Source organism: Atractosteus spatula, chromosome 18 (genome assembly GCF_055471065.1).
Source record: "Atractosteus spatula isolate fAtrSpa1 chromosome 18, fAtrSpa1.hap1, whole genome shotgun sequence".
Taxonomy (NCBI): domain Eukaryota; kingdom Metazoa; phylum Chordata; class Actinopteri; order Semionotiformes; family Lepisosteidae; genus Atractosteus; species Atractosteus spatula.
The window spans coordinates 16,265,959-16,286,103 of record NC_142723.1 but is presented as its reverse complement, the minus strand read 5'-3'; the positions used below and the strand labels follow the sequence as shown (position 1 = coordinate 16,286,103).

Sequence of the window (20,145 nt, the reverse complement as noted above, 5' to 3'; positions counted from 1 at the left end):
CATTTACAAGCTATGAAATGTTTAAAATTATATTCCGTTTTTGCATTTTTACAGCTGTCTCTTTGATAACTGATAAAAAGAAAAAAATAAAGTTGTCAGCTATTGCTTAAAAAACGAATCTTTAAACGTCCCTTGATTTTCATATTTAAACGGACACTAAGAAAAGTCGGAAACGCATTTCCGCCATCAAAAAAAACGTTATCTCGCAATTACAAGACGTTCATAATAATAACAACGTTCATTTCCATGTATGAACAACTTGGTACATTGTGCAATGACAGTCCCTACATTTTAAGCTACCGATAACTTGAACTGTGGCTTTAGTGTTGCCATCAATATGCAACGCTGCGAAATGCGCACAGATCTGCTTTCCCCTGGGGTTTATTCAAGATGAAATTTTACAGTTTGCGCCTTGTACCAGTGTGTACCTCCCGTGAACACAGTTTTAACCATTAGGATACTAACACACATTCTCAAACAAGAACAATGCCCTGGAATCGATTCTCCTGCTTAAAACTAATGATGATGTAGGAATTATATGACAATTGTGCTATAGTGTGATGATCACATACAATATGCGAGAATGTGCTATCCCGTTATGGGACAGCCAATTATCAAAGTGAAAGTCGCCATACGTGGTCACACGATTACCCAAGACGATACCTGAAGCGACACAAACGCAGCACTAATGCAGCGGGTTTAATTAATCGTCTGCAAGGGGGCCAGCTTCACAGAGCTAGCTCCATGCGCTCAGAACCCTCTTCGTAATGCACACTTCTCTGCAGCGATGACAGGACACTGGAAATATATATTTGCTACCAAATGTGACAAAAATAAGTCAGATACTGCCTCTGATATTTTTTTAACCCTTTTTAGTTCCTATTCCTCTTAAGAATATTATTTCCTCCTGTCACACTCCGGGTACAATAGTGACGAAGTAACAAAATCACTATAACAATATTATTAGATATTCTTATATTTGAAGAATAGGGATCATTACAGTCATTACAGACACTGCACGTTCCTTTGCTTTATGACGATAAACAGGCAATCCCACAAGCTGAAACCCTCTAATTCTTTGCAATGACCCCCCGGGTCTGCGGGGGGAGCCTTTTGCATTTTCCAGCTGGTAACTCAGGTTGTGATAGCACTGACAACGAGCAAGTGGCCGAGACAGGGCTTCCTATTTCTAAATTTGGCGCACGTCAAAAGCAAGGGGCGGAGCAGAGCCTCGGAGCTTTCTTCTCGTGTCCCCCACCAAGCGCCACACGGAGAATAAGCTCCAGCTCCTTCTTCAACAGTGGTGTCAGGCCAGAGAGACCAGCAAGCCCCATTCCAGACTTTCTCCTGCATTTACATGTCTGGGTTCCTCATTTTGATACTGCTGGGCTTCTGCAAACCTCTCACACAAATGACAGCACAGGTCACCCTTCTAACCAGCCTCCCCCTAACACGACTGGATTACCAGAAAACGACCAAGAAATATCTATTATTATACTATGTGCTGAGGACAGCGTGTTTCCCTGTTTGCAAGCTATTCTTCCATGAGTTCTCCCAGCCTGGGACTGCCCACATGCAGGCAGCCGACGATGGAAGTGCAGTCTGTGATGGGATAGGGACGGGTCTGCAGGGGGTGTGGTTTCATGTCCTGGTCTGTAGGGGGAGACGCAGGGCCAGCTCCGAGAAGTGGGCCATGTCCGGCTGGCGGCTTTGCTGTTTGATGAACTCCAGTGTGCGCACCTGTGAGGAATAAAGAACAGGCCAGTTCGCACGCGTGTGGAAAGAATACAAGGAGGTTTTATGACAAGAACAGGCCACTCAGCGCATCAAAACTCTCCCATGACTCTAGCGTGCAGGTGAAAGACTCCAGCTATTCCAAAACAATGTCAAAGTGTGGATACTGGCAAGATCCCAGCACATTAGACAACTGTTTATCATACATGAGCAATTCTCCGATTTCCCAAACTTGTCTTCGCATTATGGAACATTGGCACCAACTTCCCGTTGGCACCAACTCAATTATGGTCATGTGTCACTTCACGTTTTTATGGTTTTGTCGGGGTATTTTGCTCTATTTATCAAACATGTTCTGTCATGAAGTAGAAGTGATGTGAACTAAAAGTGGAAGATTATATGATCTGTCAGTTTTCACTTTGCTGGAGTAGAGCTGGGAATAATAAATTAAATAAGAGATGATAGGATCCCAAAAACAACAGCAGCAGTTTCTGTGTTTTCATCGACAGTATATTTCTTCAAGTGGTGTGTCTATGAAGCAGTTTTATAGCCTCCTGGACATCTGAACGGTCTTTCATTTAATCTATGCTAAAAAACTGCTTAAACAGAATTAATTTTTTCATCCAGCCGCTCTATAAAAAGTGCAGGAGATTGGCTCTGTAGTAAAAGGAGTACAGTGCACTCTTGTGAGTATGAGTGTGTGTGTAAGTGTGAGCATGTGTGGAAGCGAGCGTGTAAGCATGAGTGCGTTTGTGTGTGAGCGCGTGTAACTGTGCACGAGTGCATTTGCACAACTGTGCATGTGTGTGAGCAAGTGTGTAAGTGTGAGCTTGTGTAACTGTGTGCATGTGTGCAAGGGAGTGTGCAGTCTTGCGTGCGTGCGTAAGTGTGAGCATGTGTGGGAGTAAGCGTGTAAGCATGAGTGCGTTTGAACAACTGTGTGCATGTGTGTGAGCAAATGTGAGCACATGTAACTTTGCACAAGTGCGTTTGCACAACTGTGTGCATGTGTGTGAGCAAGTGTGTAAGTGTGAGCGTGTCTAACTGCACGTGTGCAAGCAAGTGTGTAACTGTGTGCACATGCGCAAGTGAGTGTGTGTGACTGTGTGCACGTGTGCAAGCGTGTGTAAGCATGAGAGCACACGTGTGTTTGTATGCGTGCGTGCGTGAGTCCCCGCCCCGCCGGGCTCACCGAGGTCCGTGTGTCAGCGAAGCCATGCCTCTGGCTCAGGCTCCACAGGTTGACGGCCAGCTGGTTGAGGCGGTTGTTCCGCAGGTCCGCGTGAGCCACCAGGCTGCTGAAGAGGAAGAAGGCCAGCGAGCTCTGCCTGCGCAGGGTCTGAAACACACGCACAGGGAGCAGTGTCACGCACACGCCCAGCACAGGCCATAAACAAAACTCGCAAGCAGCTACAATTTCCTCAAGGTCTAAACAGGATACAGGTCTGGGAAAGGGGATATAAAGGAATCATTTTCCACATATTCCCAGGAGAGGAGGAATAGCCCTCACTGCTTTCTCTACTTTCCAGGAGTAGAAGGAAGAGGAACGTCACTCTGCAGAGAGCCAAGAGCATCTTCTGGGGGTGGAGTATTCTTATTCTGACTCTAGGGGAGGGGATAAAAAACACCTATTTGCTGGTATTCTTCAGTTGCTAGGCCTTTAAACATCATGGGATGACCAGATCATTCTCCATTAAAAGGTGACAATTACTTGTAGGTCCTAAACACGCCCATTTCTTTGTCCTTGAATATTAATATTTTAAAAAAACAACTTTGATTTCATTAGCATACAAGGAAATATTTGTGCATGTTCAAGAAAGGATGGTGGAGACTGGAATTCTGAAAATCTGTGTGAACTAACTCTGCTGCCTCATGTTGAATAAGAGTGCTGGGCTGATGGTTGTAGAAAGGTCTGTGATAAAACATCGTTAAGAGACCATAAGAACATAAGAAAGGCTGAAAACGAGAATATTTGGGGATTAGTAGTTAATTGATTTAGAGGATGTCATCCAGCTATGAAAGAGTCCAGGGCTTCAACAGCATGGCTGGGTAGCTTGATCCATGCTCCAAAAACTCTTTGCATAAAGATGTTGCATGGAGAAACCCCTGTTGTGTTTTAAAAGCAGCCAATCGATCTAGATGGATGGCCTGGGATTTCTCCCAGCGGATGTGTGTGCTTTGCACCAGGCTCACCTCCTCTCTGCCCAGGGTCTTCAGGTGGTCCAGGACCTGGCCGATCAGAGTCTCACACAGCTTGTTGATCTCGGCCACAAACTTGGGGTCCCCCCCATACAGCGTCTCGTTGGAGTCCACTGCCCGGGGGAGGGGAGTAAAGGGCCACAAAGTTAAAGAGGCGTACAATTTCACAAACATCACACACAGGGGTAAGACCTCATCGTGGGCTGGCACCACCGCTCTCAAACGAGAGGTATCTCCCTGGCGTCATCACTGGCGCCAGCGGCCAGACTTGAGTCAAATTAAGAGTCACACAGCTCCTGTCTGACCTTCATCTCGTTTCCCTTTACGTCTGCACGGATTGCGAATGAAAATATTTCTAGCTGCGTTTTTCAGAGACAGAGTTCTGGGTATTAAAAGCAAAAAAAGGGGACGTCCAAAATCTGGACATCTCAGGGGTGGAGGGGTAACCCCCAAACCATCAGGCCTCGTAGTGAGGAGGCCACACTGCGTCTGAACCCCAAGACCAGCTCAAACCTGAGGCCTTTCCCCGGATACAGATGGAAGACAGAGTGCATAGCTGAAGATCTTGCCCCCCGCGCTGCGGCTATTGTAAGAAGCGTCACAGAGCCCCGATACCTTTGGGAACGCAGTACAGGTAGTTCTCCTGGCTCAGCGCGGCCAGCAGGTGTAAGGCGCTGATGTACAATCTGACCTTGGCGTCGCTGTTGTCCTCCCAGGTGTAGTCCTGGATGACGTTGAGCAGCCCGCGCACCAGGTACAGCACGCCCTGCTCCGGGTGGTCCTGCCCACACAGATGGAGGGAGGGAGAGGGGGGGGTACGCTCAATTTCTAATTTCAATTTTTTACTACAAGTAAATTGAGAAGAAGAACCAAGAAGAAACTACTGTCGCCTCATCCAGCGAGCTTGTTGTGTTTCCCAGTGGAGCAAAACGCCATCACGTTGCATGAAAAGTCCACTGAGATACAGGCTTTGGAACTTGGAAAGATCATCTCCTCACACCAGGCTGACAGCCGGATCGCCTCTCCGGTCTCCCTACAGCACACCCTGGGCCGGAGCAGACAGGCGGGGGGGGGGCACTCACCGGGACCACCAGCAGTGTGGACAGGAAGTTGTGGATGAACTCCAGGAGGAAACCTTCGGACGACCTCAGCTTCCCGTCCACGCTGAGCGAGCGCGGCACCTCAGGCAGCAGGCTGACGGCGGCCTTCAGGAAGGCATCGGCTGCTCCAGGGAAGGGGGACAGGAGATACGAGACGAGGGGATAAGGCACTGCTGTAAGATGTGGCACTACTTGAGTGAGGAGCGGATCAGTACCGCACCTCCACAAGGTGGTCATCCTATACTGACCACAGTGCCTGCTGATCTGCTGTTTGAGGGACTTCTCTGGTCAGTGGTCAGCACCCTTCACACTGACCCTTTCTCTCTCTGTACACCATCCTGCAGAGCTCCTACAGTGCCCAGAAAGTAATAATACTAATTAACAATTCCTTACACTTATATAGAGCTTTTCTGGACACTCCACACAAAGTGCTTTACAGATAAAGGGGACTCCCCCCCACCACCACCAGTGTGCAGCCCAAACTGGATGATGTGATGGCAGCCATAGTGCACCTGTACACTCCCCACACACCAGCACTCAGCTAGCTATGGGGAGGAGAACAGAGTGATGAAGACAGTTCAGAGATGGGGATTATTAGGAGGTCATGATTGGTAAAGTCCTGGGTGAAATTTGGCCAAGACACTGGGGTTACACCCCTACTCTTTTCGAGAAACGCCCTGGGATTTTTAATGACCAGAGGCAGGACCCCGATTTTACGTTTTCACTTTCTACATTTGGCAAGGGGTCAAAAATCTTCCTTCGTATCGCTTCTTCGTAGTTACCAATCCGTGAATACCAATTCACACATCTCGTAGTGTCGAATTTTCATTAAAATAACATTTGTAAAAGGAGGTACAGGTGCACTTCTTAAAGCCAAACACAATGTTAACCTGTGGTCCTGTGTCGCTCTCCTGCGTTACCCAGTGTGCTCTACTCACCCTGGGAAAGACACTGGTTGGCCAGCGCCACCTGTCCGGAGAGCAGGTAGAGGTTGAGCCGACTGAAGATGCTGGTGAGGGAAGGGATGGTGATGAAGCTGTAGGCAGCACAGGCCTGCGGAGACAAGCAGCCACTGACTGTCAGCGTGGAGCCTCGGCCCAGTTAAAAAAGCAGTGGCAATTTCATGCCAAAAACAACACATCTGATCTAAATTAAACTAACTTCGGTCACGCAAACCAACTGAACTCCACATGCACAAATGAATGCAAAAACGCTCTTTTTTTCCAGCCCGTTCCGCAGCGAGACCCCAGAAGCCACCCCCAGGCCCAGCCGCGCGCGGCACCCACCCTGACGAAGGCTGCAGTCTTGCGGGAGTGGTTCCCTCTCATCACGCGGCGCGTCTCCATGGCCAGCTGGTTCACCGTCTGCGGACAGAGGGCATCGCCGTCACACGCGCACAGAGGTGTACACACACACACGCACACTCTCTCTCTGTACCCACAGAAGCACAGGCAGAAAAAATACTAAGACGGGATTTTCAAATTTTCAAATCTGCATTTACAAAGCTTTACACTAATTAATACAAAGGTCTCGTCACAAGGACTTTTTACAATTTTGCATCTTCTAAAAATGCTAAATACAAGTAAATTACTTGAGCTCAGAGGCTCAACATGCCGTAGCTTATCCCATCTTAATTCTGGTGGCATTAAGAGGACTGAAACATGTAGTATTCCACATATTCCCAAAACAGGCACAGCTGGTAGACATGCCGGGACGAATTCACTGCATGTCTGCAGAGGCCTGTGCCCTTAACCTGTGCTGTCCCCTACAACAGACCCAGACATACATAAAATCAGAGTCAGATGTGGGACTTCTGCATTGAACAACACAAAACTGTCTCCCCACCCAATCATGTATCAGGTCGTGCACGTCCCCCCCCTCAGTGTCGCCCCCTGCTGGACTCACGTGGATGAGCTGCACCATCACGGGCTCCAGGTTACAGAAGGTGGCGCGGGCCTCCACACAGAAGCTCAGCTGCTGCTCGAAGTCCCGGCCAAACGACACCTGGCAGAGAGACCCAGGCATGGGGTGAGCGGGGGACAGACCAGGCGAAGGCGCAGAGCCAGTGAGATGGACTGGCTGCCCAGAAAACAAGAACGCACCATTCGAATGAAGCCATTGATCAGCTGGGCCAGGGACCTCTTCTCATCATCCAGCGTCAGGGCACTGCAGGGGCACAGAGAGAGTGATCAGAGCCCTGGGGCACTGCAGGGGCACAGAGAGAGTGATCAGAGCCCTGGGGCACTGCAGGGGCACAGAGAGAGTGATCAGAGCCCTGGGGCACTGCAGGGGCACAGAGAGAGTGATCAGTGTCCTGAGGCAAACCAAAACCTAGCAGCTCGACTTTTGGACAAATAAAACATACAGTTAGTCTGGATTTGGAAGGCTGAAAGGATGTGGTGCTTACTTGACGGAGTCGTGCATGGTCTTGCAGACGTGCAGGAGGGCGTTCAGGATGACCGGGTCGCGGGTGGGCTCCTGCTGGCACCTGTGGGCACAGACAGGCTGGCAAGGAACGAGCAAGACGCGCAGACCGAGAGGCCAGGTTTGAGTTGGAGGAGACAGAGGAGAAGCAGAAGGCTCAGGAAGTCGAGGGAGAGGAATCATGAGGAATGAGAGGAAAGGAGAAGACGGAACAGGAGCGGTTTTTGTGCTGTGCAGAACCTACATTTACTTCACTTCTCAACATGTGAGATTATCCGTTTCTTGTTTTCCTTGTAAGTCATATATGTTAATTCCATGTTTTAAAGTTCATCATGCATACAGCACAGAAAACACTCAGACATCCTGATACATCAATCCCATTGATGGGCTGTTACTCGTACTCTGAGGGATCTGTCCAAGTTTAAAATTTCAGTTCAGGGTAAAAATGCCAACTCTCTGTATTGTTGCTAAAAGAGCTGTCATGCAGAAATGGGTAGTTAATACGGGGCCATTGCACATGGAATGGGTTCATGAAGCTCTTGCACAAACTCAACATGAAAAGACTGCTTACACACCAGCAGGTAAAATAATTTAATCAATTTAAATTGATTTAAATCAATTTAATTCAATCAGGTATGGGACCTCCTAGAGACAAATCTCAATAGCACCACAGACACAAAGTTGTAGATATATAAGACACCAAAGACAGAGTGTGAGATATGCAAGATACATGGAGTGGAAGGAAATTAAAATTGTTTAGTAAGTAAAGGAAGGGAAAGAGATGTAATAACGAAATGAAAAGATGAGAAAAATGTATTGAAAGTAAAGATGTCCTCCACAGTTGGGGGGGTGGAGGGAAAAAAAAGACGGTTCATCATTTACTCTTGTCCTGCTTGGGCATCAGTGAAATCCACCCGTTACTTGAGATGGGAATCTGAGCGCGGTTTCGGACAGGAAACACGAGGGAGAACAGGCGGGAGAGGGATACAGCGAGGAGGACAGACGGGAAACGATAAGCAGGGGAATCGAACTGAGCTGCTAGATAAACTGACAGGCAAGAGCAAAAGAAAAGGAAGCATGGAGACGCACAGACCTGATGAAGACCTCCATGATGGAACGGCACACCTCCACCCTCACGCTGTCCTTCTGAAACATGTCCAGAAAGGGCAGGAACCTCTCCTGTGGAAAGAGACAGTCTTCTCACTGTCCTGTCCCACCTGCACCTACCACAGTACCCCCCAACCCCCACCTTCTTTAAAACCAGGCTTGTCCATCATCCATTTTCATGCTCCTCCTATTTCCAGCTCCCCCAATAACTATCATGCAAGCAGATCTCATCCAGCTTAAGCCTTAATGGCAAAATCCAGCCACCCATACCTCCTTCTCAGCTCTCCCACCAATATCCGAGTCAACTCACCATGGAGAACAGCACAGAGAAGTCCTGGAAGTACGTCAGAATCTTCCTGATCACAGACTGCAGCTGTAAAGCACAACACACAATTAGCCAGCCTGTCTCTCCTAGGGCTTGTGACCATGGCTCTAAAAAACGGGCAGAAACACATAAAATAATAAATTTAGAATCTTTGATGATCGTCCAAATTCACTTTGACCTAAGACCAAGTGACCTATGACCTACAGGCTGGACAGAGCAGCCCTTGAACTACACTAGTGACTTGAACTGCAGGTTACCTGGGGGTAGGCATCTTCAAAGGCACGGTCAGGCGTCATGTGTTTGATTATGTCAGAAAGCACCGTGTTAACCTCCCGCTTCTGTGGGACAAAAGAAATGCAGAACAATTATTTTGGTTCTGCCAGACACAGATTTTTAAATGAGGAATATTTTTTTTTTAAAAAGCAATGAATATTCAGATAACCCTATATCATCACACAGTTTAATCACAATGATACCATCTCTTTCTGTAAACCGGAACTGAGACACAAGACAATCTCCCTCTACTGCCCCCTAGTGGACTCACGGTGAAGTGGCGGCAAGTGAACTCCACCCAGATCTCTGCACAGTTGATGTAGTCCTGCCAGGAGCCAGACGGGATGAAAAGAAAGAGAAGAGAGAGCAGTCAGAAACAAGCCCTCCCACAGGGTCTCATAAACCTGACCTGAGCCAACACTCGTAACCCAGGATTAAACGGACGCTGCTGCACTTTGCTCATTAGACAACGGTCTTATGCAATGATCAGGGCATAAGATGTGTAACTGGGGAGTTCTGGGTTCAAATCCTTGGTGGGGGCACAGCTGTTGTATGGTGAACATGGTGCTGCAATCTGATTGCATCAGCAAAATGCCCACCTGTACAAATGGAAGTCACTCTGCTTAAAAGCATCAGCCAGGTACATTACTGACGACAGGCTGAAGCAGCACCAGCGGGCCGTGGCTCAGTTCATGCGTCTCGGTGGCCGTCTGTACCTGCGGGCTCCGCAGCTTGGTGATGACCTTCCAGGCCTCGTTCAGGATACCGAGCCGGTCCACTTCGGGAGGGTCCGCGCTGGCCAGGCTGCGCCCCAGCGAGCCAAACAAGAGGTGCTGGCGAGGAAGGAGGGAAGAAACGGAGATGAAGGTTATTCCAAAAAGAAAAAAGCAGAGAGAGATTATCCCGGTCAAGATTTAGGCTCTTATACATGCAGGAGGGCTGAAGGTTCAGGCAACGGCAGGCCCTGTCTGGACTACATTTCCCATAAAGCAGTGGGGATTGAGCTGCTGCCCTCAGTCACCTGACCGACTTGCCGCCCTCTTACACACTACAGCACAGATCAAGAGGCCATGTTGGATTGGACTCTCAATGGAACATGCCCCTTCAAATTTCCCGGTTCTCTGTAGGCGGATTTCTTTCCCTCGGACGTTGTCCGAATTCCACTCTTAAGAAGCTGTGGTCGATATGAGCGATCTGTATGTGCGGTGTGCGGAGGGGGTGTGAGCTTTCTGGCGGGATTACCTTGGGGAAGCCGGCCTCGTCGCACTCTTTGATCATGCCGATGAAGTCAGTGGCTCGGGCAGCGACAAACTCCGGCCGGAACGCCGACATCACCGAGTTCAACAACAGAGCACTGTGGGGGGGGGGGGGGGGGAACAGCTCAGTGAGACCCGGACCCTGTTTACCATTGACTTCATGACTCAACACAAGCGAACAGCACGCTTACACAAGTGCAGGTGATTTTATTTCCACAGCCACAATAATAAAAAAACAGAAAAATCCAGAAAGGCAACTAGTGTCCTGTAAGTGCACATACCTCACTTAAGAAAACCTTTATTTCTTATAGCAGACACCATTTAAAAAGAGCTGAAAGCCATGAGGAGGACTACAAAAGCAAAGTACAGGAAACCTACTTGTTCCCCAGCTGCTTACACCTCTCCATCATCTCCGTCAGCAAGGCCTGCAAACAAAGAGCAGAGTCAGGGGTCATCCTGCCACTAGGCTGGCACTAAGCGCCATAAGAACAGTCACCTCTACTGCCAATTTCATTTTTCTCCTTTTACAGAGGCTGTATTTTTTTGTGCTTTTAGAATTTTCCTTGAGAAGACCTACTTATTCGAGCATATAGACGTATATGTACATGAGCGTACTAAAAGAGTAATGTACGGGGAGTTTTTTTTTTCCTCAAATTTAGAAAGCAAAACCAGATGTAAACTTGAAAGGTGGCAAGGTGATGCAGTGGTCAGCACTGCTGCCTCACAGTGCTGGGGCCCTGAGCTCAATTCCTGAGGTGCCATCTGTGTGGAGTTTGTCTGTTCCCCCCGTGTTCATGTGGGTTTCCTCTGGGTGCTCAGGCTTCCTCTCACAGTCCAGAGACATTCTGGTAGGTTAAGTGGCTTCATTAAACTTTGGCCCTGGGTCTGTGTGTCTGCCCTGCGATGGACCGGCATCCCGTCCAGGATCCCAGCATGCAACAGGACTCCTGCCTTGCACCTCTTGCATGCTGGGATAGGCTCCCTCTCCCCCACCCCGAAGGAACTGGACGAAGCGTTTAGAAAAATGGCTGCATGTCAACCCGCCGTGCTGTGGAGCGCTTCCTGAAGATTGTGCGGGGTGTGCGGTACAGTACTGTACCTCGGGTGCCCGGTAGGAGACGCACTGCAGAATCCAGTGCACGGCGGGGGAGTAGAGGATGAGATAGGCCGGGATCTCCACGTGCTGCAGCAGCAGCTGGTTCTGCACACTGTCGCTGTGGACCTGCTGGAAGGTGGTCAGCAGGTCAAAGAAGTTCCTGTTGAGGCTGTCCTTCAGGTGAGGGGAGACCTCCATGCCGATCTGCGCGAGAAGAGAGCGATGGCAAATGACCAGGGGAGCAGACATTAGGAGAACAAACTTGGATGCACTTTGAAATGTGAAACAGCTTGGGGGTGGGGGGGGCTTCCAGGCGACTCAGACAAGCAGGACCCTCGTTCATAGTGCTGGCTGAGCTCAGTGGCTCGGACGGCACTAGATCAAGACTGCATCACATCAGGTGACGACCGCAGCTGAGAGGTTATTCTGCCCATCCAGCCCGTTATATATTCAGTACTGAACTGATCCCAGGATCTTTGTTTCTTGAAAGGAGCCAAGGAATCAAGTTTAACAAGGTGGCTGGGCAGCTTGTTCCAGACTCCCACCACCCTTTGAGTAAAGAAGTGCCTCCTATTCTTGGTTCCACAAAGCTAATTATTAAGCCAAGGTCCTCTTGACTTTCGCAGAATCATCTACCCCCATGACTCCCAGGACAGCACAGGTGAGTTAGACGCAATACCCCTTTAGCCAACACTAATTATGCTTTATTCAAGGATGGCAGTGAATGTCTCCAGACCCTCGTTTGGCCAGGGCTCGGGGGGGCGGGGAGAACTCCCACAAAGGTGTAGCAGGACAGTTCCAGGCAGGGGGAGCGGAAGAGGGAGAGAGTATTACTCTGCACAGGTAGGCCCTGGCGTAAACAGCCACCAGCGGATCTCCGATTCCCCGAATCATGGCCGTGAGCCGTGGCAGAGTCTCCTGGATCCCACTGTGGGAGAGAGACAGGGATCAGCACTGGAGACAGCAGAGACAGCACTGGAGATAGCAGGCTGCTCTCACGCAGCAAAAATCATGTCCACCTTGGACTTTGCTATAGAGTGGGCTGGAAATCCACTTCTTTCCAAAGCTTTGAAGGTAAGAGACAAGATAAAGAGGTCCAGTTTCCTTGACCAAAGCCTGACCAATGCAACTGGACGCCCAGAGAGGACAGGCTCAGTGACCACAGCCCAAGGAACAGGCTTTTTTTATTTTTCTGTTGCTTTGGCAACACAGTAACTCATCGGTCATGCCAATACAGGAAAAATACCCACGCTTTCGAGAGGAACCGGTGACACTTCAGGATGGCGGCCTCCACATATCTCTCAGCGCTGTGAAGGAAAAGCAGTGGAACCTCAGAGAACCTGTGTGCAGCTGAAAGACAACCGAGAGCCTGGCCAAAAACAAAACTTCAGAAACCTGCTGTTAAAAAGATTTTTACAACTTTAAGTGTTGATTTAAAATCCACTGACCTATGGTTTAAATATATCTGAAAATATATAGAGTTCTGGGGCAGCGCAAGTGCTATTTTTTTTATTCCTGTTGACCGAGCTTAAGATAAATGTAGGTTTTTGCCAAAGGGCATAATAGTTTGCAAATGTGCAAAGTTTGAAGTCTGTGGTTAGTATTGCCGCCTGGGACCCTGGGGTCAGTTTCAGACCCGGGGTGCTGTCTGTGTTGAGTTTGAATGCTCTCTCCGGGTTTGTGTGGTTTTCTTCCAGTTTCCTCTCACAGTCCAAAGACATGGTGGCAGGTTAATTATCTTATGTAAAATTGGCCCTGGTGTGCGTGTGTGTGACTGTGGGAGCCCTGCAATAGACTGGCATCTCATCTGGGGTATATCCTGCCTCGTGCCCAGTGCTTTCTGGGAGAGGCCCCAGGTCACCATGACCTCGAATTTGATAAGCGTTTATTGATGTTATACAATGTTCTCCCAAATGTATTAATGGCCGCCACTGAGAGGAAAGCCTGCTGTCAAGGCAGTGAGGGTACTGGATGTACATCACAGTGTCAAGGATACAGTCGAGGGATGAGCTCTCTGATGGAGGCAATTTTGAAGAACCAGTTGAGGCAGGTCTCTTTCGCTGTGTCATTAACATCCTCTGGGGAAAAGGACTCTGTAAGGAGGAAACCAGGAGGGAGGAATTAAAAAGACAGAAACATGGCAGCAGACAGAACCTCAGATACAGACAAACCATCAGCAACGACAGGCCCTCACCTGGAAAGGGCTTAGAGTCAGAACACATGGTCCAGATCCTCTCGTACACCAGCCGCCCTGGCAACAGAAAGAGAAATCCCCACTTGAATTGGGTGTTTGGGGGACAAGAGAAACGAGAGAGGGCTTTCAAATTGGAAAGTGCCTTCAGTTAGCACCCGGACGCATCCAGAATTTAAAAAAAGCCAATACAAAATGAACACAAGCGAAGAACGAAGGCGCTGTTTGTAGCCGCCAGCCGAAACAACAACAAAAAGGACACACTGGGTGATCCCTAAGTGGGTGGGATAATAAAATAACAACCGGCGATTCCATAGTTTGAAAACAACCAGGGGTCATCAAAAATCCTTTCTCTGGAAGCTGTAGTGACTTGAATTAATGATGTCCTTGTCTGGTAACTCTCATCGTTCTTGGAGGACGATGCCAACAGATGCCAATGAAATCTACCGGCTACCTTCTGGATAACATGCGTGTATTTCCTTCCAATACTTTCGGCACCTTTGTCGCACCTCTGGAAAAATACGACCAGTTTGAAAAGAAAACCTTTGGCATAATCAAACACCTGTGGACCGGGCCTCACATACTCACCAAAAGTATCCAAGATGTCTGTGATCAGCACAAACTTGCTGGGATAAAACTGGATCACGGCTGTGTCAGAGAGTAGCTTGGAGCACTGCAGCACAAACACACACAGACAAATTATACCAGGAGTTTCCTGGGCCGTATATGCAGAAGAAACCCTCAGGAAACTTTGGACACCGATATCAAATAATCACGAGTTGACTAAGTAATTTCATTACATAGAACACAGAATATCTAACAGCGGTCTGCATGATCTGCTGTGTTGAAAATAGCACAGCTGAAATCCTGTGTATTACTATGATTCGGAATTTACCCTACAGGTTGAGTCAGCCTCTAAATGGAATCCCAGCTGTGTTAGATTTAGGTCAGTCATACAGATAGAAACAGACGCAGTGCGTCACACTGACAGACAGCTGACCAGACAAAACTGGACAGAAAACCAGCCCGCGTCCCCAGACCTGGATGACGATCTTGAGCGCCCTGACTTTCTGATCTGAAGCCCAGGCCTCCTTCAGAGACTGGTTGAGCTCCTCGATGCGGTTGACGTAGTCTTGCTGAGAGAGGTTCAGCATCTCCTTCTGCGAGCCCTGAAAAAAAAACGCACAGAGATGAGGGGAGACGGAGGGGAGAAATTCAGTCCAACCCGCGATGATGCTGATTTAACAGGCCGCTCGGTAGAGGAATGGTTTTGTCACTCGATGTCCGCTCTCGCGCTCTCACGATCAGCTTTCTGCTTCAGACCTAGTCCTGATATGTCTGCAAACCTGGAAAGCTGAAGTTTTAGACTCGACCCTTAAGTTTTAAAAACAAAATTATTTTAAAGCATAGGCACCATTGCTGATGCTAAGCCAGGTTGGATTCATTCTGATTCCTGGTTCCCACATGCCATAGGCTCTCACTGGTGTCCCTTAAACCTAATCTCTCCATTCTCAGTCCTTGAACCTGTCAGGCTGAACTGACAGAAGTAACCTTGACTCGGGACCGGCCTGGCTGGTTCTGAGAAAGACGAGGCATCAGTTTTGGAGAAGAATAGCAAAGTAGGAAAAAATGCAAGCGTCCCCTCACCTCCTCCAGGTCATCCAGCTCCTCCAACCGAGTCCGCACTTTCTCCGACACCGCTGAGCCAGGACTGGGCGCCTTCCCTGTCAATCACACATTCCGCTCTTAGTGACCCGGCATGCTAGCCCAAGGGGCTCCCAATCCTGGACCTGGAGGATCATCCACCTCCTGGTTTTCCTTCCAGCCCAGCTTCATTACCCGACTGAAGCCCTGACAGAACTAGCAAAGTGCTTGACGGGAATTTTCGCAGGGTTTGTTTCCTACTCAAAATATTTACTGTAATTAAGAAATATAACTAAAGGGGAACTGCAAATGCAATTTGGGGGTTAGAAAGAATCAGTATTGTTGAGTGTATTTCAAACTGTAATAAAAGCATAATGTACACAGTAACGTGTAAAACCTCCAATTTACATCACAAAATAGACTAAATTTCCAGGTATGCGCAGTGCCTTATTCTGAAATTCAGTGCAAGGCAACAAAACGTCCGGTGAGGTGAAGCGGCCCTATTACATTGTAAGCCAGCAGACTTGTGAAGACATCTCTTTTAATCCAATAGAAATATTGCTCTCAATTTTTAGATGGTTTTGCCGACAAAAACTACTTGTCAACTCTGCACGCAGATGATGTTGGAACGTTTCTGCGGTGAAATGTCTGCTGCTCAACCTGTACTTATGCGCTTGGACATCACATCACATTCGTCATCCCGGTGACTAGTGAGCAGGAAGGGCCGCTTCACGTTGCAATTTTCGGGAGCTCTCGCTCTCGCTCGCGGTGAGACCAGGGCTTTGCCACAACATGGCCACTAATAGTACTTTCACAAAGTTTACAATTTTGTGGCTCATTCGAAATGTGGAAATTTTTACTCTGCCGTCAATGCTTTTATTTTGTAACCGAGATTGAATAACCGGTCTGAGAAATTGGGATTATAGTTCCCCTTGAAGGGTTCAATTGTGTAACGCGGAGGTCTGTGTGCGTCCAGAGTCAGGATTGGGAGCAAGGCTGATGTACCACAGGGTTACTGGGAGGGGAATTTCCTCAAATAGGCAGACACAATTAAAACTGTACGTGCACAACAGGAATATACCCTAGACTGTCCAACAAACAACAAAGAAATAAACCCTCCACACACCTCCAGCCTGTACAGTTTTAATTCTGCCTGAGCTTCCAGTATCACAATTCGCACAAGCAGTAATTCAACCTAATTTACCCAATTCTTTGTAAAATTAATACTAGAGAACACACAGTAGCAAAAACGTAGTTAACTAGGGAGAAAATGAAATTGTGGTAATTTTCACAGTACTGGTACTCATGCAGTTTACCAACTGGCCAAGAAAATAAAAAAAACAATATTCATTATGAAATTTAGCGGGTAGATGTAGAATGTTCCCCCTTGTGAGGATAACTGTAAAACTATTCTCTCTTGCTTAACTGAACCAGTTCAAGGTCTTCAACAGATAAGGATAACCACAGCGGCAGGGTTAAAAAGCAGATTCTCATCAACGTATTTTACAGATTACAGAACTCTTCTCACCTTTGTCCAACCCCATGAACAAGTTCTGAGAAGAGGAAACAGAGAGAGAGAAATAATCAGCGAGACATAACAAAATCCAGCACTTTTCAACACAGCAGCCTAGGACACGAAAAAAAAACACAGTAGTGAAAGACCATTCTTGTTTTGAGCAGGCTTTACTTATATGAGCGCATGCTGCCTCATGCTGCAAACTGAATTCATCTAAGGCATCCTCACGTGCAAGGCAGGATACACCCTGGGCAGGACGCTATAAGACATTACAGCAGGGGCCAGATGCCTTAAATTCTGTGCTTGATCAGAACGTGCCCTGATTTCAATGAGAATGATGGGGACTGAACAGCAGTTTAACATTTTATCTGGAAGAGTCATGCCAAAGCAATGATGCTTTAGACCGTATAGCTTTTAAGTTCAATGGCATACAGCCTAGAGAAAGAAAATGCGTAAAAATTCCCTTCAAGGCTATATTGCCTTTTCACTGTAAAGGAACTACAGCAGACAGGGGACATTTCTTGAAGAAAACACTGATCTCCGCAGCTAGGAAAGGAGAACAGTCGTTGGAAACGCTGCAGCAGACGCCAGGCAGGTGCCCGGCCAGCGGCTGTGCCCACTGGCACCCACTCACGATGGAAAGCTTCTCAGTGGTGGTGAACCTGGCCAGGATCTCGCTACGCTTGGTCGCCCAGGGCTCAAAGTCGATGCCCACGCCTTCCTCATCTTCCTTTTCCCGCCTCTTCCTGCCAGATTCCTAAGGAAAGAATCCACGAAAGCCGTTCAGCCCCGACGCCACCCACCGCTCGCCAGCAGACAGGCAACACGGCCGATCTCAGAGTCTCGGAGCCGCTCAGGCTCTGCGGGTCGCGATCCGTCAGCGTGTACTCGAGTCTCACCCCGGACGCGGTGGGCACTGACGCGTCTCCGGCGGCGGCAGCGAACATTGACAGGGGGTCAGTGCCATCCAGCATGGAGCTGAGGGGGTCCGGGGCCGAGCTGGAGGAAGATGAGGATGAGGAAGAGCTGCCCTTACGGCCGGGCCGTCGCGTCCTGGTGTCCGTCACCTGCACGGATACAGACACAACCGGAGACACTGCGCCTTGTAAAAGCAAGCTAACTTAGCTCTGAGCTCCTTAAATGAGAGTGGAAACCTTTCGAAAACGGAGGTTTTCTGCCTCCAGTTCAAACAACACACTTCTTTCACTCGTGATCAGTGAAAACAGGGCTGTATGTTACAGACACCCGATTCGGTCAGCTGGGGGTCAGTCTGGGTGTGAAAGAGGACCCCTCATCGCCCGCCTGGACTCACTGTGATGGGCTTCAGTGGGTGGTAATCCCCAACCTCGACTGGCACAGCCCCCAGACAGCCCGCCGCCAGCTCGGCTTCATAGGGGCGATTCCTCGAGTGCCTGGAAGCAGAGAGAGGCATCACATCTCGCCAGCATACTCACACACACAACCAAGCCGTCAAGACCCCATTCAAGATGGCTTACAACTGGGGCTCCCAATCCTGGTCCTGGTTCCCAGCTCCGGGTTTTCACTCCAGCCGAGCTTGAATTCTTCACTGAAGCCATAACTGAACTAACGAACCAGCTGCTTGACTGAAATACTTATCAGCTATTTGAGGAATAGTGGCCAAAATGCCAAAACCACTTACAGCTAAATATCGAAGCGATGTATTTAAAACAACTGCCAATTAAAATGTTACACCTGAAATCGGTAGTTTTACTGCCTCTTCATATGGAAGGCTTTACAGAACCAGCTATAGCTCTCTTATGTCTAGAGAGGCAGACAAATGAAGGGACAGGCACATATTTAAAGTCCTGTTGACACATTCTGCACTAATTGTAATGCTTATTGTTCAGCATTACACTTACGACAACATTCATATCAAACTGGGCTGATGGACTGCTGCGATTGGCCAGACAGAAGCCTGTAATGAAACTCATCATTTATTTCATTCTCTAGTGGTATGGAGAGCATTTCCATACGGTGTTAGCAATTCACAGTCCACATACAAATACAACTCCCTCATCATGCTATAATTGTACACAGATGCATGTCCTTAGAACTGCTTAAAGTTTGTACATAATTATGACGGTGTACAGTAGCATTGGTAGGAGCAACGATAAAAAAAAAACATGAACGGTGCAGTGCATCAGGAGTTTTGGCTGAAACGGGATGTTAGGTTCGAGGGCGATCTTTACTCCACCGAAATGTCCGAGATGTATCTATATATCGCCCCGAGGAGAACCGTCCAGCAGGTCACATGATCACCGAAAATACAAAATACACATATGCACACTCAAACTGATCAACAGACGATCATAAAAAATAAGTTCTTTTATTTGTTTTTAACCTTCATGCTAAAACATGATTGTCTTGATCTGCTGCATTTAACTCAGAACTGCAGTTTACATGTATTTTTAATATCTCTGGTGTTTACACATAATACCTGAAAAATGTCTAACGAGGAACTTCTGTTTTTTGGCAGCATCATTGAACGTCTCTGGCTCTCTGTGTAATACATTATCAGAACTGTCTACACAACAATGAGACCCAGTCTAGATCGATTAAAACCAGCAAAACTGTTTCCTTACCACTGTACTGCAGACATCTTCGCAGTCAAGTGACTTCCACTAGGCGTCGAAGTTCAACTTTAACCTTTAGGCATTCTGGGAAATGAAGTACGAGCTGTACTTCCTCTGTGTCTGGAGAAAAGAAACGCCCCCGCTGGAACTGGACATCCAGTTTCATCTGCTTTGTTAACTTCCCTTCGAAACTGGTGCTTCTACCGTTTCCGTACAAGTTTATTTGCTTGAAAAATTCCTGACCTGTAGTTTGTTTTATGTAAATACACGGTGTATCTGTTTGGTTGTGCATGTATGCGACAACAATGAATGTCAAGCACATCCCGTTTCTGTTAGCATAACCTTGGGTCCTTGGAAATTTGACATTTTGATCTTGGAGTCGTCAGACATCTCTCTACATACAGCTACGTATTTTATTTAATTTAAAAAATACAGCATATGCTTAAGTATATTTTACTTGTCTGTTAAGGTAGGAGGGGGAGCATTTCTGGGTGAGCCACAGCTCTTTTTCAGCTGGGTAACTGTTACCAAGGTGTGAGCTGGACTAACGTCTTGTGACTGGCACATTGTCAATGACATATTTGAATGCCTTTTGAGCTGATGGCCCCCACAAATGACTCTGACTCATACTTTACACGAGCTGGATAAGTAGTAGTTGTGCCAGTCTTAATTTGGTGCTGTACAAC

The 20,145-nt window shown here is 47.9% G+C and overlaps 1 protein-coding gene across 1 annotated transcript; it reads right to left on the bottom strand.

Annotated features, from left to right (window-relative positions):
• Nucleotides 1-963: 963 nt before the first annotated feature.
• vps35l (VPS35 endosomal protein sorting factor like) lies at nucleotides 964-19,519 on the bottom strand. The gene is made up of 30 exons (XM_088936489.1): nucleotides 19,469-19,519; nucleotides 18,178-18,277; nucleotides 17,765-17,932; nucleotides 17,500-17,622; nucleotides 16,878-16,902; nucleotides 15,353-15,429; nucleotides 14,746-14,874; nucleotides 14,294-14,378; nucleotides 13,709-13,765; nucleotides 13,511-13,607; nucleotides 12,765-12,812; nucleotides 12,349-12,442; nucleotides 11,518-11,718; nucleotides 10,797-10,843; nucleotides 10,405-10,516; nucleotides 9,879-9,995; nucleotides 9,434-9,487; nucleotides 9,147-9,227; nucleotides 8,875-8,937; nucleotides 8,551-8,636; nucleotides 7,441-7,521; nucleotides 7,136-7,199; nucleotides 6,939-7,037; nucleotides 6,320-6,397; nucleotides 5,972-6,086; nucleotides 5,016-5,155; nucleotides 4,549-4,714; nucleotides 3,928-4,046; nucleotides 2,927-3,073; nucleotides 964-1,740 (listed from the first exon to the last, which is right to left on the bottom strand). The coding sequence occupies exons 1-30, from the start codon at nucleotides 19,483-19,485 to the stop codon at nucleotides 1,642-1,644; spliced, it is 2,889 nt and encodes a 962-aa protein (XP_088792615.1). The 5' UTR covers nucleotides 19,486-19,519; the 3' UTR covers nucleotides 964-1,641.
• Between the last annotated feature and the right edge of the window lie 626 nt (nucleotides 19,520-20,145).